The 24,776-nt window shown below is 43.2% G+C and overlaps 1 protein-coding gene across 1 annotated transcript in view; it reads right to left on the reverse strand.

The window, feature by feature from the left end:
* NCKAP1 (NCK associated protein 1) overlaps positions 1-24,776 on the reverse strand; it is a 906,912-nt gene that overhangs the window by 355,462 nt on the left and 526,674 nt on the right. Inside the window, exons 21-22 of the mRNA XM_069225777.1 lie at positions 15,176-15,394; positions 14,811-14,941 (exon numbers count right to left, since the gene is read on the reverse strand). Of these exons, the coding sequence (XP_069081878.1) occupies positions 14,811-14,941; positions 15,176-15,394 (350 nt within the window). The remainder of the gene's footprint in view (positions 1-14,810; positions 14,942-15,175; positions 15,395-24,776) is intronic.

Genomic DNA, 24,776 nt, shown 5'->3' on the forward strand with positions numbered 1-24,776 from the left:
GGCACTTTGTGATGTTATCAGCGTTAGTCACTTGGTAATTTTGCTCATGTAGATTTGGCTCAGACGACACCAGTTTTTAGTCACCATGGTCTTTGTAAGCTTCTGCCTCAATACCATTATAAGGGGATGCTGTCTGTCTATTTCCTCATATTAGGAGGCCAGGCAGCAGGAGTGGCAAGGTCAACACTACCCTCTGATATTAGGACTGCCTCAGTGGTTTCTCCTTCTAGGCCAGAGTTCACTGCATTGCCCAAGGTGAACCCAGGTACACCCTTGGGTGTGGTACCACTACCAGTGCTATTGCTAGGGGCACTACGGGGAGTAGTAGTAGTATTCTTACTGCTTTTCTTAGGACGTTTGCTATCACCTGTCCGATGACTTTTTTCCCTCCTCTATTAGAAGAGGAGGAGGATTTGGACCCACCGCCTAAGAATGTTGTGGCCCTGTAGAAGACTCCTTCATTTCTTTAGGTTTTTCCCATCCTTCTGGGATTTAGAAGCATTCTTTTTCTTCTGGTCACCCCCAATATGCACTTTCTTACTCACCCTGGTGTGGACCCATTTGTCTGCCTTTTTTCCCCTACTTCTTGGGGAGAGGTTGGCTCAGAGTCCACCAGGTATTGGTGCAATTTCTCAGACACAGTTATTAAGAACGTGCTCTCTCACGATCAGATTGTACAGCCCTTCATGGTCATGTACATTGCTACCATGTAGCCAGCCTTTCACAGCCCTAACTGCACAGTCTACAAAATCTACCCAGTCTTGAAAGGATCCTTCTGAGTTTCCGTGAACTTAATCTCATTTTCCTCAGTAGTGAGTCCAAACCCATCAATCAGAGCCTCTCAAGACGTGGTAGCTGTCTGCATCCTCTTCTCTAAACGCCAAACGTTTCTCTCTGCCTTTGTCTGCAAACAAGAGTCACAGGATAGCTGGCCACTGCCTCTGGGGACCTTCTGGACTTTGCAAGCCCTCTCTAAAGCAGTGTTCCACTTATGGATGTCATCCCCAGACTTGTAAGGAGGAACTATCCTGATGAGATTCCTAGAATCAAAGTGGTCTGCATTGACTCTGGACTCTCTAATGCTGCCATCACAGGGTTCTACCCTCACATTCCTGCTTTACCTTTCCATTTCTAGGGCCTCTCTCACAAGCGGTAGCTGTTGCTTTTTCAACTTGAGATTGGCTTTCTCAAGTTTCAGCAAGCTAAACCCCCTTGTCTAGGACTCCTTTTCTGAGCTAGAGTGAATGGACCCAGCAAAATATGCTGAGGCAAGGGAAGATGAGGAGGATCTACTCCTTCTAGAAATCCTTTTTACCACCCCAGATGGAGAAAAAGTGGGCCTACTACTACAACCCTCTATGTACTACAAGTAATGCCCCCTGCAGGTCCAAGGAATCCTCAAAGTCCTGTCTTGTGTGGCCAGAGGAAGTATCAGGTACCTCCCTGTACAGCACTGGTGGTTCACTCGCCTCATCTAGCTCTCTCTCCCTGTCAGGGTTCTGGATGTCAGCCTTGATGAGCATCTCTAAGAGCACAGATTTAGTGCGGTTGCTACCGGTCTTAAGCTGCCTAACCGTCCACAGAGTCCTATGTTCATTAAACTTAGAACTCCATACCTAGACTCCCGAGTCTGGCCACCTCCCTCAATTAAAGACATGGTGTTAGAGTAGTTTGAGTGTGTACCTACCCTGCTCTAGAGTTCTAAACTTTTAAGAAGTTTGGAGAAAGGGTTATGCTAGACTTCTGACTACAGATGCCAAAAGTTTAGAAGTACTCGAATGTTATAAGTACATTATGTACCCAAGTCAGTAGTGTTCTTTCTTATAAAAAGTCACTGGTGACCCATGTGGTAAAGCAATGTAAGTGTTTTATCCCACTGCAGCACCACCAATGTAGGAGACTGGCTAAGTTTATGGTGTACACCTATTGTGTGGCACCCTACACTGAATCCAGGCAACCAAAACTGATATTGTTTTGGTGCCTAAATAACTAAAGCTCTCTAGGGGTAGCTATGCCGAGCAGCTCAGGCTTATCAAGGAGGAGAGTAAAGCACTTAAAATACCACAGTAGTCAGTCAGTGATGTTCCCACAAAGAACCACACCAAGTGTTACAAAAATGAAGTATTCTTTATTATACCACTAGCAATATCCCTAATGTTGGTATATCACCACTTGGAGATATCCACACACAAAATATGTACTTAGGAACAATCAGTAGTAGCACAGGAATACATGGAGCCCTATTTGGGGGCAGGGAGACCATATACTAAGAAAGTGGTATAAGAATGGAAGTGCCCAACCAAGGTAAGTGTGTTAGAATCCCAAGGGCTGGGGGAGTAAGGTATTACCAGAGTTAAGTATCACAAATCAAAATGACGCCCGGTGCAGGGTCATTGTCGAGGCGGTGACCCATAGGTGAACACAGGAACATCACGGTTGGACGTTTCAGGGGTTCAGACCCTTCCCAGAGGCCCCCCAAGGAAACCAGTTGGCAGAAGGAAGGTTGGATAGTGCCCTCACAGATGGATACTCAGGGAAGTGGAGTACATACACCAGGAAGCCCGGGTGCACAGGGGTGAAGTGACGTTGGAAACCTTTGTTGGAGTCAACGGGAGACTTCCTTGTCGAGCTGCTGTTGCAACCGGCGGACCAGGTCGGTGGGACCCAAAGGTGGATTCCAGATGAGAAGAACCTGAAAAAGGAAGGGACAGAGTCCAGACCGCTTGGAATTGTCCAGGCAGTGCAGGTAGGCAATGCCGATCCTTCTAGAGGTGAAGTTCCTGCAGGTCAGTGAAGTAAGAAGTCCAGCTGTGGAGTCCAGGGGATGCAGGCAGATCCTTAGAGTCATCCACGAGTTGTTCCACATTGATCACCAGATTGCAGGAGTGTCAGTGCTCAGCGGGGCCAGCAACAAGCATTGACAAATGCAAGAGAACCTGCAGAGACGTTTGCAGGGTTTTGGGAACCAGTAAGGTCCAAGTGACTCGACCCTTGGATGGGAGTGAAGGCTGACCCTTAGCACGTTGGAGAGCCAGATGGAATCGTTTGACACCCCACGAGAGACCCATTGGCAGGAGTCGCAAGGAGGTCTCAGCAGCACAACAAAGAAGTCACACGCCGCATGAGTTGCAGAGTGGAAGCTGAACGTTGAGTTGCAGAGTGCTGGAGGTTGAGGTTTTGTGGAGCTTGAAGGCGTGCTGGAGGAACAGTGAACAATCCTTGGTAAAAGCAACTGTCGCGGTGCACAAGGGTTCCATTCCAGTGGCTTCAGCAAGGGCCCACCATCTCCCAAGTTAGTCAGAAGACAAGTTGGACCTAGAGAGGACCACAAAACCACCACCTGTGTTGCAGAGCCTTTCGATGTCTGTGGGAGAGCAGGATCTACCAGCCGGTTGTTGTCGTCTTAAGGGGTCTGCGGATGCAGGAGAGTGACGCCTTCGCTCCAAGGGAGATTCCTTCTTGCTACTTGATGCAAACAGAATCCTAGTGACCCTAGAGGATGCACAGCCATGAACATTGCAGAAATCTTACCGGAGCTGGAGAAACAATGTTGCAGTGGGGGCCCTCCCAACTGGATAGAGTCTTGTTTCAGTTCCTAAGGCAGACCAGCTGAGGTTCCAGAGGCCAGGAGTATAAGATATCTTGCAGAGAGTTCCGTTGCTCGATGAATCTGGGGACCCACTCTCAAGGGAGCCCTTAAGTAACCCAAAAAGGAGGTTGGACACTATCTGCAGTAACCCACCTATCAGAGGGGGTCAGGAACATCATCTACCTGGCCAAAACAGTCAGATGCTTCCAGGGGCCTCTGCACATCTTATTTCCAAGATGGCAGAATAAAGTTGCCACCTGGCAGAGCTCTGTGCACCTCCCTAGGGGAGTAGCTGGACAGGGGGGTGGTCATTCCCCTGACCTTTGTGTGGTTTTGCACCACAGCGGGAACTGGGGTTCCTACACTGGTGCAACACGGTTTTGCAAGGGGGGCACCAAATGTGCGCTCCAAAGCAGTCTGGTGGTGCTGAGAGGCCACCCCACCCATACCCAGAGACACCTGGTTCTAAAAGAGAGGTGGTCACCACTCCCTCCTCCAGGAAACCCTTTGTTCTGCCTTCCCCTGCTTGAGTTAGGCTCAGCAGCAGGAGGGCAGAACTATGTCTGGGGGTCTGCAGCAGCGAGGGCTGGCTGGCAGGCAGGCAGTCCCTGCAAGGCTGTACAGGCAGATCTGAGGGATCCTCTAAGGAACCCCCAGAGTACATGGTATGCAACTAACACTGGAAGTGGGGTAGCTGTATGATTCTAATATGTTTGATACCTAACATGCCTAGGTTCAGTGAAGCCATTATGTAGTTGGACTACTCGTGTTGCCCTGTGTCTCCTACCTACCTTAAAATGACTTCCCAGCACTTACAAAGCCCAGAGAATGGGGTCTGGGGTTTGTAAAGGTACCTCTGCTCATGCAGGGGTTTTCCCACACACAGGACCATGCCACCTGCCCATGGGCTAAAGGGCCTAGCCTAGGTGTATCTAAAGTAAAAGGTGCATGCACCATTCCATGCAGGCTGCAATGGCAGGCCTGCAGACAGTTCGCATGGGCTTCCATGGGTGGCATAATACATGTTGCAGCCCATGGGAGACCCCTGGGGTACCAATGCCTTAGGTACCTGAGTACCAGAAACTAGATACTTACATGGGTGCACCAGCATGCAAATTTTGGGGTGTAAAAGTTACCAGGTAACCAAATTTAAAGGAGAAAGCACAGATACTGGGGTCCAGATTAGTAGGATCCTGTGTACTACAGTCTAAACACACTGGCACCAGGTAAAAAGTGGGGGTAAATATGCTAGAAGGATGCTACTTTCCTACACAGACCACTCCAGTGAGTGTGCTGGAGGAGTATGGGTTTCCAGAGGAGAATAGCATTATGCATACACCCTACACTCAGCCATCTGTGCCAGAGATGAAACATTAGATTTTGTAATGACTCATTCAGGTGGTGGTGTCAGCAAGCACACAATTATCAGAACCCAATCAAAGAACAGACATGTGCAGGTTTGAATGGGTTGAAAACTGCCAACAAATATCAACGAAAATATGTATATTTGTGTTGGGCAGAGGAGTGTACATGTAGAAACTTTTCTAATGAAAATGAGTCCAGCCTAGAAGATCTCTGGACATGTTTCTCCAGATTGGTGCATGGCTTTCAAGTTGCACCGCTTCCACGCAGACACTGATCTTTGGTTGAAAGAGGGCTCATTCTGGCAGTTAAAGATCGGACTTGATAGAATCTGTTTCCATCACTAGGTCAGAAGTATGAATGAACTTCTCGCAGTAGGTCACTCTGTCGAGTCTTGGACCAGTACCTTGAAACGGTGATAACGACTAGGTCCCTTTCACGGGTGGCTGTGGGAAATGATACCATGACAATCTTCTCGTTACATAAACAAGGAGTGCACAGACTGTCAGTAACTTTGCCACACAGGGAAACATTTCTTTTAGCTGCTGCTCTCACGGGTTCCTTGGTCTGCCTCTGAGAGCCTAAATCATCTATAAAGATACCACGGGTTTGGGGTTTTATGGGTTTTAGCCATAATCTCACAATGGAGGATTCTAACCACCTCATGGATATTAAAATGTATGATGGAGTGCCCTCAAACCTCTCTGTAAGCCTCTCGGAAGGGTGGGGCCAACAGGACTCAGACTTTGACTGCTCTCAGTCTTCTATCCTGATTCAAGTTGAATTACATATTATAATACAATTTATGAATTACTTCTGCTGCTGGATCTCAGAGTCATATGCCTGGATTTGTGTGTCAACTGCTGTTATTTTAGTGACCAAACATCTCATCTTTCACGTTTTGTGTTTTACACCTTCTTTTGTTGTGGCCTCCTGAGTTATGTACTTTGTAGTTCTGACAAGGTCTGACAGCACTTATTCCCTAAGGTCATATTGCCCATTCAAGGTTCTTCTTTGTCCAACTCCCTTTTGAGGTTGTCTTGCGTATGCGATGCTATGACCCTAAAAAAGGCCTTTCTTCTCTCTTGCATAGCCACAAGTCTATACTAGGGTACACTAATTCTACTGATATTGGGAAAGTTGAACATAATACTGAATTTCTGGCTCAGCACTAGAAACGGCAAGTAGATAACAGACAGGTGCAAATGAATGGGTAAGGTATTTCAAAATGTTATCTTTAATTAATAACGAAGTTTAGTACACCAAGCACTATTGTGCTGGAACAGATAAAAATTATCATGTGCCCTGTTATAATAGTTTTGCCTAAAGAGGATAAATTAGCTATCCTAAGGCAGAAGTTGAATAAAGCCCCAGGGTACTGATCTCGTCCCATATGATTCATACTGCATAAACATTAAAGTTTGGGCTCTGGTCCGTACTACGATTTCTAATGCTGTGATAGGGTCAGGTGTTATTTCGTGTTCATTGTGGTCCACAACAATTGCACCTTAGCATAAGAGAGGAAGCCAGGTGGACACAGCCAATTATAAGCCTATATCAATGTTGGACGGGGTTAAGAAAATACTACTATATTGTTTATAGGGATTGGCTGATTCAGAAGCTATCCTTTGATGCCCAAGCAGCCTTTAGACCTGGCATGGGTACAACAGATCAAGCCATGTGGCTTTATGATTTGCAAAAAATGTGGACAAATAAAAAGGGGAGCCTTATTTTTTCCATTAGAGGACCTAAACACTCATTTGACCTAGTAGGTATTTGACCTATTATGGCTATCATTTAACCACCAAAGCCTTGAGACTGACATAATAGACATCATTTGAGGCCTCCATGCAAATACAACAGCAAGAGTGCAGTATTGCAAGCTGGGGAGTATACCAACAGCTTTTCCATTTGGTCAGTTGTGCATTTGCTCCTGACGTATCCTTGCTCCCTACTCTTCAGCTTGCTCCTGAATGTTGTTGACGATTATGCAGGAAAGCAGAACATTGACATACCTAAATAAGGTAGTCCTATTGTACATGTTCTTCTGTTAGCCAATGAATGCTGTAGGATAAAGACGCCAAAGTCATGCTTTTGAAGAGTACTCCTGCTTTAAGAAGCTTCTTTTCAATCAAAGAAAAATGTATTTAATGTGTTAACAAATTTGAGTAACCTTAGCATCAGTTTTGATTCAAGATTTAACTTGGTGAAACAGAGAGATGGCTGTACATATAACAAAACAATATAGTGCTGCACTAACAAGAAGATAAAAGGTAGACAACTGCTACAAAAAAGTTTACAATATGGAGAAAGTAGCAGCTGATACTTATGAAGCAGAACTGTTTGGTTATACAGATAACAAAGAGCTGTAAATAATTGAAAACTCTTTAAGGTTGCTTTTGCAGTTGGGACATGGTTGTTCTCTGACAGCCCTATGATTAAAGCTTGATGCCAAGACTATTGCTAAAATTAATGAGTTCACTCACTTTCTATACTGGATTCAGTGGTGGCTGGCAGCTTAAGGAGGGAGGGGGGCGGTCGGGAAGCACGCACACACACACACACACACACACACACACACACACACACACACACACTCATTCATTCTTTCACACACAGACACACACATCCATTAACAACACTCATAACATTCAAACATGCACGCATGCACCAAACATTCATTTGAAAAGTTCACACACACACACATTTACCTTCAGCCTCGAGGTCCCAGGAGGGTTGGGGCTGCTGCCTTCCCTCATTGGCTGACCTTTGGTCAGCCAATGAGGGAAGGCAGCAGTCCCCCCTGGTCACAGATGGGGATGGGATCAGTGAGACTGCTGACCCCACCCCACTCTGTGACAAAGTGCCACTGATTGACCCTGGGCACTTTAGGGCTTAAACCTGAAGCGCCCAGGGTGAGTGTCAATGGGTGACGCTTTCCTCTGCACCTTTGCTGATCCGAGGAGGTCACACCCATAGGAGCTGTGACCTCTTCAGCCCAGCAAAGTTCAGCTCAGGCAGCCAGGAGTCTGTGCAAATCGTGCATGTCTCACTCCTGAGCTGAAAATGAAGACTGTCTGTTATGCTGACCTTTGTTCAGCCTGACAGACACTCTTCATGAGGGGTAAAAGGTGGGGGGGATCGTGGCCCCTCCGCCCTAAAGGACGGGCCGCACCTGACTGGATTCTCAAATATCACACACATCGAAAAACAGGGGTTTATCTTAAGGCATGCATGCCAAAAGATAGCCTATGAAAGAGGAGGTACACATAGGTGGGCAGCTTATGTTTCAAGTACCCTTAAGTAGTTGGGGCTTGCCTTAGAAAGGGTGTGGGTGCTTGTTTAATTTAAGGAGATGTATGTTGCATTTCTTTTTACTTAGTGTTTTAAAGCTTTATTCTTTTAGGTCAAGCTCAAGCATACGACCACTTGTATACTTTTAAGTATACTTATTCTGTGGGCTTACAGCTATTTCACTTGTTAGTTTCAGTTTCATTTAAAAATCCTTGCTTGATAGTGGCCAGTCATGCCTCTTTGCCCCTCCTTGTTCTGTGTGGGAGCAGGGACAAACTACTGTATAGTTACACTTTGTCCTGTTTATCTAGTCTGCAGGGGACTTTTTTTTACTTGGTTTCCTGCTCCTGTCCAGGGAAGCTCCCTTTTTCATTTGCAGAGCATTCTTGCTCTGAGCTTAGCTGTAAACAAGGCTATAAATCAGGCAGTTATCTTGGTCATATTTGGTCTTTGTGGTTTCTCTGCACCCTCTCTTAGCAGCCTGGCTCCTGCCCTTTCTTGGCTTAGATCTTCTTTACCAACTCTACCAGAGCTCTGCAATCCTTAGAGACAGTGCCCATACTTAGATCCCACTCGCAGCTCCATCAGTGCTTCTCATTTCACACACTCCAAGCCCTCAGCTGTGCCAGTGCCAGAACCCCACACACGCTGTCTGCCAGAGCACCTCAGTTTCTCCAGTCAATACACTCTGCTGCTGCAGTAACGGGACCTCGGGTGCAGCTCCATCAGTGCACCTCAGTTCACATACTCCAAGCTCTCAGCCCTGCCAGGAACCCCATACACGTTGTCTGCCAGAGCACGTCAGTTCTTAGAGTCAGTCAGCACACTCTGCTGCTCCAGTAGTGGGATGTCTGGTGTAGCTCAGCTCTAACCCGGCAAGGTCAGTTCCATTCCTATACTGGGACCCCGCTCACATACATATGCACTGCAGCAGCTCAATTTTCATAATCAGTCAAAGCCAATACTGGCCTCAAAAGAGCAAAACACAGCTCAGCCAGTGCACCTTTATTCTAACATCCAATGCCACTGTTGATGGGAACCACCACAGCTCTGCCAGAATCCATCAATTTCAGTGCACATTTCTTCTCTGTAGTAAGACTCCCACACACACCATTCAGGACTCCTCACTTCTGTGGTTCAGATGCAATGCCACTCCAATGCTGGGCCCCACTCGCAGCTTCACCAGGGCACCTCCAGGCTAACACTGTCAACACTTGCACGCCAATACTAGGTTCCACACAACTCCATTAACATACCTCACTTCCGACCTTGTGCACTCATTACTATTCCAATACTACAGCCCACATACAACTCTTGTCAGTGCGCCTCAACCCTAGCCTGCTGCGCTCCATTATTCCAATACCATGAATTACACAGCCCTCAGTTTCTCATTTCTCACCCGCTACCTTTCTGTTATTCTAGCACTAGGCCGGGACAAAGCTCTGTTTATACCCCCAATCCTGATCTGAAGCGCCCAATATTGCTGTATTGGGGTTCACATACAACTCTGCTACTGCACCTCCTGCTGTTCTGCAGTGCCCCCAATGTTCCACACTCTGACTTTTGTTTGAGGACATGGAGGAGCCAATTAAATCTATTCTTAGCGGCCATCTTTATTTGGGAGGGGCTGTTTCACCTATCTCACTCTATTCTTTCCTTTACTCTGTTTTCTTTCTTCCCCACTTTTCTCTTCCCAGCTCTTAAAAGCCACACATTACCAGTTTTGCTCTTTCTTTGAACTGTTTATTTCTACTACTTTCCCTTTAAAAAAAAAAAAAATGTTATTTCCCTCTTCCTCTTGCTACCTCCTATTTCAAACTCACAAAAGCTTGGCTATTTCTTTCCTTGTTTTCTTCATCAGATGTGCATTCTTTCACTTTTTTTCCCTCTCCTTCATTGTTTCTTTGTCTTTTATTTGCCCATTCCTTTGACTCGGTAGGAGTCCTTTCACTTTTATTTTTTTAAATTTTTAATAGCTTTCTTCATTCCTTTCTTTGGTGTTTATCTTATCTTTATATGTTTATTCACATTTTACTATAAACTCTTCTTCTTCCCGTCTGTATGTTGAAGCCACAAATTACTTGTCGGGACCCGACGTGCCAAAGTGGTCTTACCATTCTGCGTCTGTAGGAAATGTGTGAGTACATAGATGTACTGGTTCCTTCTCTGCTTGTTTCTCTCACCATCTCTCTTTTTTTCTCTAACGTTAATTTTTCTCTTTCTTTTCACACTTCTTTCATTATTTTTTCCTCTTTCGGTCGCTAGTTTCCTTCACTTTTCTCTTTTGTCTCACACCTTTGCTCTATTTCTTCTCTTAGTTGTACTTTAATTTTCTCATTCATTCTTCCCTTTCTTTCTTTTCTTTCTTACTTTTGTCTGTTGTATTCCTTTCACTTCTCTTTTTCAGCCTCATCCGCTTTCTCTCCTGAGGCCTAGTTATCAATGGAGCAACAGGTGCAGCGGCCTGGGGCCCAGAGACCTACAGACCTCACGCAACTCTAATTACTGCTCTGTTTTCCTCCCAAACTTCCAGTCAACCATTTTCTTTTATTACTCCAGGGCCCATAAAACCATCACTAGGCCATTTGTCCTTTCCATCTTTACTCCCAACTCCCTCTTTCCTTTCAACCTCCAATCCGTCCCAAATTATATTTTTACTATGGTGTTTTGAGCATTACACTCTAATGCCAAAAGTTTATTTCTGATAAAGGTTTATATGATAATTGTATGTTTTGAGATGGAGGAAGAAGGTAAATGGAAGTGCTTAAGTTAAATGCTGGGCCACTGGAATTATATGGCAGAAAAAGATGAAATTATGAGGGAGGGTTGACCAATTTATGTGGCAAGAAAAGTTCAGTTATGAATTTACGATGCCAATAGCTCTGGCTCAAAAATATGCTGGAACTATTGCATTGCAAATGCTTGTGTTTATTATTAGTCCGATTCCTTCCAGCTAGCGATATGCGCTTGTGTCTTTTAAAAAATATATTTTTTTTAAATGGAGAGGAACAATGTATAAGTGTGGTAGCTTGGCACAGACTGTAGAAATTGTTGGTGTATAGACAATTCACTAGAATGTGTAGAGATGCTAAGAACATCATTGAGTAAAAGTATTAAGTGTTAGTAATGACCAAGATGAAAGTGACAATAATGCTTAAAGAATAAGGTTTTGTTTTAGCCTTATCTGATCAAGAGTTTTTACATAATTTAGAGGGGGAAAGTACTTCAAAGAAACCACCGAAGTGTATTGTGTTAATGTTTGGCACAAAGTAGAACGGATGGCAGACGTGGGTTCTCCATAGATCACAGTTACCAAAGAAACATTTTTGAATATATTTTAGGGAATTTGTAGGTTAGATCATTCAGAGAAATCGGGCACTGGACCTGTGGGGTTCGACAGCTATAACATGGATATGCTGGGATTCTGCAGAGTATGAATCATACTTAAAGACGGAGCAGCTGATACTAAATTAGTTATGGCTGCAAAATGAGTCATATTTTGGGATGCAGAGACCAATGGGAATTAGGTATATTTTTCAATTAATGCTCCAAAGAGTAAGTCTTGTGTGAAGAGGATACTGATAATGCACAGTGGATTAAGAAATTATTATCCAGGGTTTTCACACATAACTTAGGTGAGCTGTGTATTTTTTTGCACCCCAGTATGCTTAAAAATGGGGCCATTCCAGTTAAGCAAAAACTTGGAAGTGTTTCCATGTGTCTAAGAGTGGAATTGGAAGAGATACTAAAGAAACTTATACATGATAAAATCAATGAGAAAGCAGCGTCCTGAAAGTCGATGTCCCCAATAGCTTCAAAACTGAAGGAGGACAACACTAAGATTGTGTGTCAATCATTGAGCGCTTAATACCAACATTGTGGTTGATTGCTTTCTCCTCCCTAAGATCTATTAATTAACTGCCACTTTAGGAAGGACCACTATTTTCTCCACTTTTGACTTGAGATCGGAATATCACATTATTGCGTTGTGCCCGAGTCTAGATAATTAACAGCGTTTATTACAATCTTGGTTTGTTTCAATTGAAAAGAATGCTGTTTGGCCTGGCCTCCGTTGGCTCATTATTCAAAATAGTAACTAGTGTGTGAAAGACTGCGTAAAATGATTCAACATTAAATTAAGATAAATGTAAACTGTTTTGTAAAGAAGTGGAGTACTTAGGTGACACGGTTTCTGGTGAAGGAATTATACCAAAGAAATCTATTCTTGAACCCATCCAAACGCTCCTGACAAAATGGAGAGGCTGTTGTCATTTGCAGGCCTATCTGAATAATATACCAAGTTTAAAGAAAATGTTGCCGAGAAAATTGGATCCTTCAAGAAACTGTTTAGAAAAGGATGCATGTTTGAATGGGTAGAACAACAACAGTTGGTATTTGTAAGGATTAACTATGACCTATGAAAGCTCCTAGCCTCAAACCATATTGCTCAAGAAATAAATGTGATAATGGTTGATGACAGTATATATGGTCTGGGGCCAGTTCTGTCTTAATGGGTGGGAAATGATGAATGGAATGTGGTCGTTGCTTCCAGGACTCAGAATGCCTCAGAGAGAAGATATGTAGGGATAGAGAAGGAATTATTAGCATATGTATTGTCGGTTGAACATTTCTGTGATTAAGTGTGAGGGGCACTTTTTGAACTGTGATCTAATCACAAACCTTTCTAGGTTACTGTATAACATCCCCCCTCCCCCCCCCAAAAAAACAAAAAAAACAGGCAGGCAGAATTTGAGTAGGATACGGACGTTGATGCCATATTGGGGGTAGGGGGGGAGAGGGGGGTGATATCTGGGAAGCTTGCTGATTTAAGCTGGAGTGGCAGAAGCTGACAAAAATGATGAGATTTTCAAATATGTGAAGAGCTGTGTGAAAAATGGCTAGCAGGAACATAAATCGCTAAACCCTGAGAGTGTGGTGTTCTTCCAACTTTCCAAGGAATTACTAGTGGATGGTGATTTACCATTTAGGGATGGGAAATGTGTACCTCTGGGTATGTCATTAATGAAAAAACTATTGAGGGATTCATTCAGGTAGCCTGGAATTGATGCATTAGCTGACAGATGGTTTAGAGAATGTGAACTGTGCTCTAGCACCAATAGATTCATAAGGATTAAATGGGCAGAAGTAGGCGGTTGACATTTCGGGGGCATTTTTTTAGTTGCACCAGGCTGTAGTGTATGCATATAGTACCTCTATTGTGCAAACCTAGGCACAAAGTAACACTGGGGGGAGGGGGTGCTTGCTGATGATGGAGTGAGCAGAGTCTGGGGGAGGATAATAAGCAACACTGAGGTTGACGTGGAATTATTTGTTTCATAAGAGTGTATTTGCTTTGATGCTTACCTAGACTGGATACAGTCTAAATCATATGCTGTACCATAAATTTAGGCTTGGGTTCCTTTTGTACTACAGGTTATAAAATTAGTTGGGATCTGCCAAAACATAAAGGTAAAGTTTTAAATTGTGGGGCATTGAATCAATTTTTGCACTAAATTTTCTGTAACTCATAATTTTATCAGGCAGGCATAAGAATCATCCTACATTACCAATACCAGTTTTTTCAGTAATTATGTATTTTAAATCATAATATACTTTTTTCTCTATTGATGCTTTTCATTCTGGCCAAAGTGTTTTTTAAACTTTTTATTCAATATTGTTATGTTATTCTGAAAACAATAAAGACTTCCTCAGACCCTTAGGATTGTCTGTGGGGTTCCCTCAGGAGCTAAAGGCCCACTGTGTTTTTTGCAGAGTACATGCTGCTCACGGTTTCACTGCAATACACCATGGCACATCTTAAAAGGTACAGAGGGGATTAGGACGAAAGTGAGGGGGACAATCCTTAATGTAGTATGACATCACAAAGCTAGTTCTTGTTGCCCCTTTTCAGCAGGCATGCCCTGCCTCGACCACCTACCATCACTGTGCCCGAGTGTATGGTTAACCCTAGCTGCTGCTCAAAGCCCAAGAGGGTGTCAAACCACACCCCAAGAAGAGATGGCCATCATTGTGCGCATTTAGTCTTACCAAACTGGGTACAATTGTCTGAACTCAAAGCCACCAAATCTTGAGGCTCTAAAAAAAATAAAAAATAAAGTGCATCTGGTTTTACCAAATTAGGAATAATTGTCTGAACTCTAAGCCACCAAATCTTGAGGCTCAAATGTGAAATGCTTCCCAGAATATGCAAACTCGTGGTTATCTTTGAGAAATGTGGAAGTTATGATAAATGTAACAATATGCCAAGATTTTCAATTAGATTGTTTTTATCCCATGTGTACTTCATATTTATCAAAGGCATAACAATTATCAACAATATGGGTGCATCTTGGGGATAATTTATTAGATTCACACCACCTGTAAAGATATTGAGATTTAAGTGTCTAATGGGGATGGTAGCGGGCTGTAAAACAAACGATGACTTTAAATAAACTCTACAATTGACATATTATTGACCTATATCCAATATCAGTTTACCTCTACTGTAGAATATCACAAATATGAAAGTGAAATAACACACTTAAAACTGTGTTAAAGTGCTCACCTGATATGTCCGAATATTCTTCTGCATTAAATGTAAGTTCATTTTCCGTGGGCAAGTTAACAAATGCTTTCATTGCAGGAAAATAAGCTATATGGCCATTGCTGACTTGCCTTAGTAAAGTCTCTAGATACCTGGAAAAGAAAAGCATTTTCATGTAAAAATTAACTGGGAAAGTCTAGCAGGCTGTTCTATTAATGTTCAAAGGAAACGAAGAATCACAATTATGCAAATTCAGATAGGACTATGGGAAACACATGCAATAAAACAAAGATGTCAGGATAGCACTTCATCACTTCATTTTAAGGCACAGATTACCCCCAAAAACATTATGCATGTACATTTTTATGTAAAACTTTAGATCTTACCAATTGGTGTATAGACTGGTGATTGTTGGCTCCCCGTGACTATCTAGATGTTGGGTTTGCTGTAGAAGAACATTATTAAACACCCTTGTGATGTCAATTTGAACATAATTTTCAATTGACTGGAGCACTGTCATATACGATCTTACACTTGTCAGTAATTCTGAAGGCTTTGCAATCTCCTGTGTGGTTTGGTTGTACATGGTCATGCCAACTATGGACCTGAAAAGTAAGGAATGTGATACAAAGAAAAGGTAGGAACATAAATGATGATTTTTAAAGTCCATGTATGCGCAGATGAACAACACTTCACCTTCAACAATATAGTGACAGTGCATATGAAATATATCAAATAAATTAAACATACCAATATTTTGTGTGGCTGAAAACTAGGGAAGGAAAAGTCTCTTTCTAGTTTCTCAAACAAGTTTTAGTTTATCTGTCTACAAAAATGTTTGCTATCGTATAAAATGAGTAGAAAGTAAAATGTAAGCCATCACTCTTCAAACGCCCACACTTTTCTGTCTCAGATAAAAAGTTTTCATTTAATGTGATGAATAAAACAGTTGTTTCAAAAGTCCTACATGGAATAACATTCATTAGCTATTGACATTGTTGGTGTGGAATGAGGAGTTGTGACATTACAACCAACTGCACTTGCATGCCGACTTTCACAATAACACATTGTGTTTATTAAGGTCTAGCTTGACAGCTCAGATGTCACCAGACAATTACGTGACAATCATTAGGAGAGGAGCTTTGGCTCCCCCCATATATTGAGAGCCAGTAGTACATGTTTTGATTTTGCAGACGTTTGTGTGGTTTCCACAAATACTGTTTTGCCTCTACACAATTGTGATCATTTTGTTAAATTATCCATCTGCCTGAGCTTAACTTTTAGGGGCACATGCATGCCATTGTAATTCTATTACACTTGATAGTGCCTTTTAAGCCAGACTTATTGCAAGTGCCAGTGCTCGTTTAGGGTTATTTACTACAATTCTGCGATTTCTGGGAGACATAGTATACCAAATACCAGATGTAATCATTCGTCAAATTTGTACTATGCTGTTTACTGGCCTACAGAAAGGTGGAACATGAGTATGTGTTGTTGCAAAGCAAACTCATAACCTAAGGCACACTGCATTTTATCAACAGTTAGCGTTCAGCTTACCAAGCCTCCCTGATGCCTAAAATCTTTTTAGAAAAGCATCAACCACTGACCACCACTTGCATGGAACCATTATGTAGCGTGTCAATTCCACTATGGGGCTTGCCCTCTCCTAACAGCTATTTCTTCTGCCTGTTTGACACAGAGGGTGTTATTTTTGAAGAAAACAAGTGAAAACCGCTGATTCGTAATTGTAATAGTGTTGCATCTTTTTATAAAAGTGTGCACCTGTTGGATGCACACTTTGGATATTCTCTATTATAAAGCCCTCACAGATCATGTGACACTTACTCTCTTCCCTTTTCACTTTCAATCTGCCTAAGCCTTCAACCCCAGGGTGTCCAGACCAACATCACGGTTAAGAGTGAGTGTTAAAGGTGACATCCTTTAGCAACTTCCTTGTTGGCATAGGGCCTCGCTGTTTTCTCTTTTCCTTTCACTATGCCATGCTATGAACTTCCCCTTCTCCATCTGTCCGTAATCCTAACACATTCCGAGGCCGCGCCCTCCATTTCCTTTGTACTCCAATGGTTGCACCCCATCAGTTGGGTACAATATGTCCTCCAATAGTGTGATCGTTTTTGGGAAGTTACATCATCAATATATCTCACCTACTTCACTCGTGGAAAGATCTCAGACTCTGATAAACTCTGGTGTTTAGGTCTCACCTCTGTATTTTGCAAGACGTACTGTCAGCTCACAGTGGGCTTAAAACCCACCATTGCATCATTGTCACTCTTGTTTGCTTGCTAATGATTTGTTAGTTTGTGTGGGCTTTACTTCCTCTTCATGCATTTGTCCCTTCCTTGGGGCATGAACGCACTGCTTGTGTCCTTCCAGTGCTCACTTTCAGGCACTAAGTTTTTCTTTTAGTTTAAGTACTCCACAAAAGTCCATGCATTTTTCAGCTGTCTCCCTCTTGTACTTCTCTACTGCCCTCATGTTGCTCTTTCTCTTCCTGTGTGCAGCACCCTGCCCACCTCCCTGATGCCCTTGCTCTCATGTGCTTCTCCTCCCATTTGTTTTAATCTCAAACCTGTGCTTCTCCCCAGCTCCATAATGCGCTCTCTCCTCAGTTTGCTTCCACAGCTCTCTATCTGTTTGCTGTCCCCCCACGTGCCCTATATGTGCTGCTTTCACCCATGTGCCAGCAGTGTTACTTCTGCCCACTCCTGTACTGCTTTCTCCATCCCGTCTTCCTCTTATCCAACCCGCAATACTTTTTTTCTTTTTGTTTACCAGTCCAATTTGGAAGGTAAAGAAAAAAAAATATGGAGTTGTGGCAGTTTTTTTCTAAAAGATTTTTTTTAAGACACATGAAAGCTTGGTGTGCACGACCATGAAAATGACGCAGCTAGCCTTCCCCACCCCCTATTCTTTTTAGCCATGCTGTAGAGCATGGTTAAAAACATTGGCAAAGCCAATAGGTCACAAAGGCAGGACTTATTGGCTTTACCAATGCTTTTTTTGGGGGGGATTTTGGAAGTTAGATGTTCTAGCATACCTTGTCGTGCGGTGGACCACTCACAGCTTCTGAAGCTGGTGATTGTACAAAGGGGCGTCCTGTATCAGCTGCATCTTTGTTGCTCCTGAGTAGACCACTGACACTCTGATAATAGGACAGTACCTTCGCCCACTAGTTGCATAGTGTTGGACCTGTGAGTCACAACACTATATTCCTTAGGATTTTTCCAGGTACACTTAAGCGTCAGGTCATACCAATCTTTAATAACTGCTCACTTCTCTGGGAAATTCTACCTCTATTTTACTATTCCTATATCTCAGATCTCCTACCCTTCAGGATTTATTTTTACCAAACCCTACCTTTATTTTTAAACATTCCACCTTTTTCTTCCACAAAGCTCACTACCATGGTTTTCACACAGTAATCTAACCACGTAGTGTAGTAATATTTTGCAGGGGTCAACATGAGTTTTGTACACAAACAATGAATGATACCAATTGCAATTACAAATTGCTATAGGAAACCTGTTTAAACTATATTCTCACTCTCTCTTCTCCCCTGCCCGGCCACCCCGCCCTCAGGTTAGCACTACATCTAGCTTAGGCGACTAAGAATGCTCCTTCCAATCACTCCTTCATCCCTATGAACGCCACTTCCTTCCTTCCTCCTATCCCCCCTTCGACTCACCAGACCCTCTTTTCTGACTCTCCTTTTATGCTAACAATAGCCACCATCTCCTCTGGCTGCCTCCTTAAGTCCTCCCCATAGAATCCTGCTCTTTGCTCCTATTATTTAAGTCCTAAACCTTTTGGGGGTTGCTGTCAACAACCAAAATGCATAGTCTACCATGCTGCCTCCTGGCACCTGTCCTCTCCCAGCTCCCACCCACCCCACTGTGCCTCATCCTCATCAATAGAAGAGCCATGGAAAAAGAGCTTGCTTACCATTTTTGACTTATGGACATTGACTGCTGTCTGCTTTCATAAATGAACCATGAATAGAAGATTATGTTCGCTAATCAGTCAGAAGGCTATCCAACCAGGGGACACAATTCCTCATCGAAAACAATAGTGGAGGAGTATCTGAGTTCTTCAGAAGCACTTTACTGTTGTTGATCAAGGGCTCGCTGATCTGCAGATTCCCTTTGAAACAATTAGTCTTGACGGAAACCCTTCTTTACTGCCATAATTACTTCTGCCCTCATCAACAGCTTATTACATATCCTCAGTGACCTCCATATAATTATTCTTTCAAGTAACGCGACTATCATACAGTCATATTCCACTACAATGTACCCACTGAATGGACAAAGGCAACAAACCCAAATACATAATTATGGCTCCTGGAAACAGGCAGAGGAGGCTGGTTCTTCAGAGGACATAAGCCAGTAAAAGCTAAAAAAAAAAAAAACATTACAAAAAAAAAACAGAGCCCTCAAAAGTCCTTGGAAGATGCAGCCACAACTATGAGGACAAAGTTAGCTTTTAAATCCAATGTAGATTATGCAAAACCACAGTGAAGAAAGCAAAAAGATATCACTAGAAAACATCTACTGCTGAAGCAACCTGCTCTTCCAGAGAACTCCACAAACCCATCAGTGCACTCCAGAAGCAGGATGTGATCACTGACCCAAGACATGTGCTAAGAACACACTTCAAGTCCAAAGTCAAATCACAGAAAATCAAGCTGAAATCACAGAGAATGCAGTTAATTCACAGCTAGCTGCCTTCGTGGAGCAAGGGATGTCTTACATTCAGCCCAATCAGACATTACAGCATGTAATGGCAGCAAGATGGTCCTAGTAGCAGTTTTGGATAATACTAAATCGCTATGGATTGCAGTGCTGCCACAACCTTTATTATACCTGATCTTTTACTCTACTGTAACGCCTGGCACATATAGGAATAATCTCTCTAGCTCTAGAAGCGTCTCTCCTTTATTGCGAATAGAGAAACTGGCAGTTTTTATATTTCTGTATCAATCTGCATTCAAATACCTGGAGAGTGGGGTAGCAGATGAATCACCATTAAGACACACCTTATTTAATAATTATTTAGCATCTTTGGGTGCACTTATAAGATCATTCGGATTTCTGTTATAAGCATATGAAGATGACACAGATATTGGTGTGCCTTGATGAATGACTAGGAAATGCCATAGGCGGTCTGCCTGAGGAAAAGAGCAGATTATATGTTGACTAAGATGCTAAACTTAAACTCTGGAAAAAATAGGTTGTAATCATGAGCAGATCTCCATCAGTATGGACAAATACTTGGTGACCAACCAATATACTAACAGGCCCTACACCAGTTGAGCCAGTACATAACACTAGCTTCATATGTGATGAAAGGCTTTCTTCAATCCTCAAATCAATAAGAAGGGAGCAACCTGTGTTATGGTTCTTTGCTCTCTGAGGAAGATTCTGCCTCTTTGGCAGTTTGGTGAAAAAGATTAGTGAGCCAATCTGTTATTTCCGCAAGAATGGACTAAGGACATGCGTTATACATAGGCCTCCCAAAATACCTAATTAGTAGGCTAAAGATACTCACAAAGTCTGAGGCCCATCTTCTTCTGACCTTAGGGAGACCATTGCCAGTGAAGACCTATGTGATCAATCTGCACTGGCTGTCAGCCGAAAGATGTCTTTCAAGTCCATAAGCCTTGTTCAAAAAGCACTCCAAGCGACAGGGCCAAAGTACGTTCATGAAAAAATATTTCATTGTATTCCTACTCTCACTGTTAGGTGCCCTGAATCAGAATATCTGCAGGGTCCATGATTTAGGCAGTTCCAATCAGGGTCTGCTTCTTGTCATACTTAGGGATGGTTCTGTGGAACTCATTCCTCCTCACTTTGTATAAGAATACCAGTATTCGAGGACAACGGGCTACCAGGGTCTCACCAAATGCCACTGGAGATGAAATTGGGGGAGGCAGGAGTATTAATCATACTTTGATGTGGCAAACTATTGATGACAGTGCTCAACGTATGTCTTGTTTTGGCTGCTAAGATTTATTGAAAAAACAAAAAAATAAAACAGTATTTTTTATTTTTATGAAGACCCAGCTCTTTAGGAGTAAATTTTTGGAGAAGCCAGCAAAATTAATACGTTTAATATTAATTAGCGTCAGAGCCTCTTTAGGTAATATAGCACTTACTTTATTAAAATATTCACACATTCATTTAAAAGTTCCTGGATATAGCTATCTATCTTTCAACAAGTTCTCCTGTGATGACCTAACAGGTCATGTAGAAGTGTCTGGCACTACTCTGGGCCTTCATGCCCCAAACACATTTTTGAACACATCCTCCTTACCACTGCAGAACAAACCCGCCCAGAGACATTATGAGTTTCTCCTTCAACACTCACAAAACTCCCAAAATTAAACTTCTATTTAAGAAAAAAGACCCACCTCCTGCCTACTAAGTTCTTACAAACATGGCCCCCAAATGGGCTATCCTTAGGCAAGTTCATTAGGAGAGTAACCTTAAAGCAACAGTCGTTCTCTACAAAGACAATAATTTACTTCCTGTCTATCCAGAAAGATTCTGCTCTGACACATTCTTCTTTAGCTTCCTACCAGGATGACTTCAAATCACTGTTCAGAATGGAGTCACTACTCACCACCTCCTTGATATTTTTGGCCTTTGATGCAGTAAGTAATCGTACCTTACTTCCCAGACTGGGTGACCTCTGAATTTAAGGGGAATGCACTGGACTGAATTTAATCATGTGTCTCAAAGAGACTGCAAACAATTTCCCTTCCTTAGTTCCTCTCTCCAATGCAGGCATATGCCAAGGTGCCACCATCTCACCACTTCTCGTCAGCATCAACTTTGCAGGTGTCCCAAACATCATCAGATCTTTCAGCACCTCTTTCTACAACTACAAAGATAACCATACTAAAAAGCCAACCCACTTAATCTTCTACACTATGCGTTCCAGCCTCCTAGCAGTGGATTTATGGAGGTAACACAACCACTTAAAACTTAATGTTTCAAAAAAATATCTTCCCCTCCAGAAGCTGGTCCATGCACCACCACTCACTGCCAAATTGCTCATGAAACTAGAACCAACTTTTTAACCAACAAAATCAAAGTGAGGAATACTGGGGTGGTCATGGACACCAAACTCTTTCTTCTCCTGAGGACAAATAAGGTTACCAAAACCACAATTGCCACCATGACGACCTTTCTGCGCATCTTCCCAGTACTTGGGATAAAATGTTGGGTATTGCCTTAGTTCTCTTGCACCTAGTTTGCACCAATAGACTCTAGGTGCTTACATTTTTTGGATTGCAGTGGCCCAAGTTGAGCCTTGGGGAACCCAATATTCAGTGTAGCAATGTCCAGCAGGCGGCCCTCCTCCTTGTCCAGCCTTTGGCTTTTCCAGAACCGACCCCCTGGCTTCATCGGCAGCATCTTTGTGAAAACATACATATCCTTACGTGGGGACCTTTGCTTACAACATTAGTTGTTTTATTATAAAACACTTCTCTGCCCCATACACGTTAGAGGGAGATTCCAGACAGATGATCACAACTGCATGCTGATTGCTGAATGTCTTCGCTACAGCTGCTTGTTTAGACTGCCAACTCCCTGGCCTATATGGGGACAGTGTCATTCTAGACAACAGGCTTCCTTACTCAGGTATGGGGGATGATGTCTTCCTGGGGGGAAACTAGAAGGGCGGATTAGGGCTTATCACGCTGTGCTCTAACATATCTAAGGTAGGAAATATATATATTATTCCTAGTGACAATATGGTGGGACTGTTTTTGTGTTTGACTCTCCTTGTCACAACTTTGCTTCTAGTGTGTTTTATCATCCTATTTATTGCAATACATGACATTTTATCTAAGATGCAGTTACTTCAATAAACCATATTGAACTATACTCTGCTTCTGTTTGTCTCTGTATGTGTGAGACTAATGTAACTGAGGGAAAGGGATGAGATCTGGTTGACCACGATTCCCATGAGGAGTCTTCTTTGTCATGCGTCCAGTTGCCATAATCATCCTCGCTCTCGGGTAGAGATGAGGCACTGCTATTTGGCCGGAAAACCCAGACTGAGCTAACAGGTGTCAAATGGTGTGGGATTGTACTCAGTACCCCACGATTCAGGTAATTATGCCACCCAAATCCAGTAGTCTCATTAGGATAATGAGAACCTATGCGACAACCCCATGAGGTCAGAAACCTGTCTGTTAGTGGCAGGTTGGCACAGACTCGTCAGTCCTGCACTAAGGGCTGGTTAAAATACAGGGGAAATCTCTAAGATGCACTCTGGGTGCATTCTGCAATAAATCCATCACTGGCATCAGTGTGGGTTTATTTTGCTGAGACGTTTGATACCAAACTTCCCAGACTTCAGTGAAGCCATGATGGAGCTGTGGAGTTTGTGATGACAAACTCCCAGCCCATGTACTCAGTATGGCCACACTGCCTTTACAATGTCTAAGAATGGACTTAGACACTGCAAGGGCATATTGCTCATGCAGCTATGCCCTCACCTGTGGTACAGTGCACCCTGTCTTAGGGCTGTGAGGCCTTCTAGAGGGGTAGCTTACCTATGCCATAGGCAGTGGTTTGTGGGCATGGCACCATGAGGGGGACGCCATATTGACTTTGCCTTTTTATCCCCAGCAACACACACAAGCTGCAATGGCAATGTGCATGTGCTTAGTGAGGGGACCCTTAGGGTGGCACAATCCATGCTGCAGCCCTTGGGGACCTTCCCTGGCCACACGGCTTTTGGTACCATGGACCCTTTTACAAAGGACTTAGCTGTGTTTTCAGGGGTGTGTTAATTGTGGGAACACTCATACTCTTTTGGGAAAGGACACTGATGCTGGGGCCTGGTTAGCAGGATCCCAGCACACTCTTAGTCAGCATCAATATCAGGCAAAAAGTGTATGTGTGGGGGGTAACCATGCCAGGAAAGAGGCACCTTCCTACAGTGATCTATGCAAAAGCGGTGATTTCTTATGTTTGGCAACATAAAACTTAGATTCCCAGTACCAAGTTGCCTTTGGGTCCATGAAATCACATCTTTCACACAACTTACAGTTGTATCCCAAGCCCAGGCAGCAAAAGGAAAATGTTACCTATCCAGTAAGGATCTGTTCGTGGCATGTAGTGCTGCAGATTCACATGCTGTGCATAATCCTGCCATCTAGTGTTGGGCTAGGATGTGCGCAAGGGGTTTTCTTCACAGAAAGTCTTTTGAGTCACTGGGACGCCTCCTTTTGCTGGTTATGTGTATGGTGTAGGAAGCTGGCTCTTTATATAGTGGACCAAAATGAGGTACACTGCGCAAAGAGTCCAAGCAATCCCCAGAGGTATCACAGAGGCACAAATGACATCCACAATGATCTCCTTTTGGTGTAGTGTAGTTGAGCAGTTAGGCATAGCAGAGGGTAGTGCTAATCATATAAGGCACACACTCCTACAGTAAGTGAGACACTCTTTTAAAGAAATCAGACACAAATTTATAAAAATAACATACTTTTATATAAATATAGATACCAAGATCACCAGAGTCAGTTGAGTATTTTTCGAGTTAGGAATTTTTTGACTTTGCAAAAGTTGACACTTTTCAGATGCAGTAATGTTATCCTGCGAAGCAAGAACAAGCACTGCATACAGGTATAGTACAACGACTTACGGGACCAATCTCCTGGACTTAAGGGCAAAGTCCAACACAACACAAGCAGGTCACCTCGGACAGCACTGGGGCGGCCGGGTGCATGGGTGCAGTTCAGAGTCGAGTTCCCCATGTAAGCATATGGGAATCAGTTTTGTTACAAAATAGCTGCAGGGGTGGACGGAGAGTCCAGTCCGTGTGAACCACCAACACGGTTCAGTTCTTGAGATGCTTGGGGATGTAGGGACACCAGTGGTCTTGTTCTCCTTGGTCTGGGGCATCCGGGTGCAGAGGTGGTTTGGACCGTTGGGTTTAATGTCACCA

This window comes from Pleurodeles waltl, chromosome 3_1 (genome assembly GCF_031143425.1).
Source record: "Pleurodeles waltl isolate 20211129_DDA chromosome 3_1, aPleWal1.hap1.20221129, whole genome shotgun sequence".
NCBI classification, from domain to species: Eukaryota; Metazoa; Chordata; class Amphibia; order Caudata; family Salamandridae; genus Pleurodeles; species Pleurodeles waltl.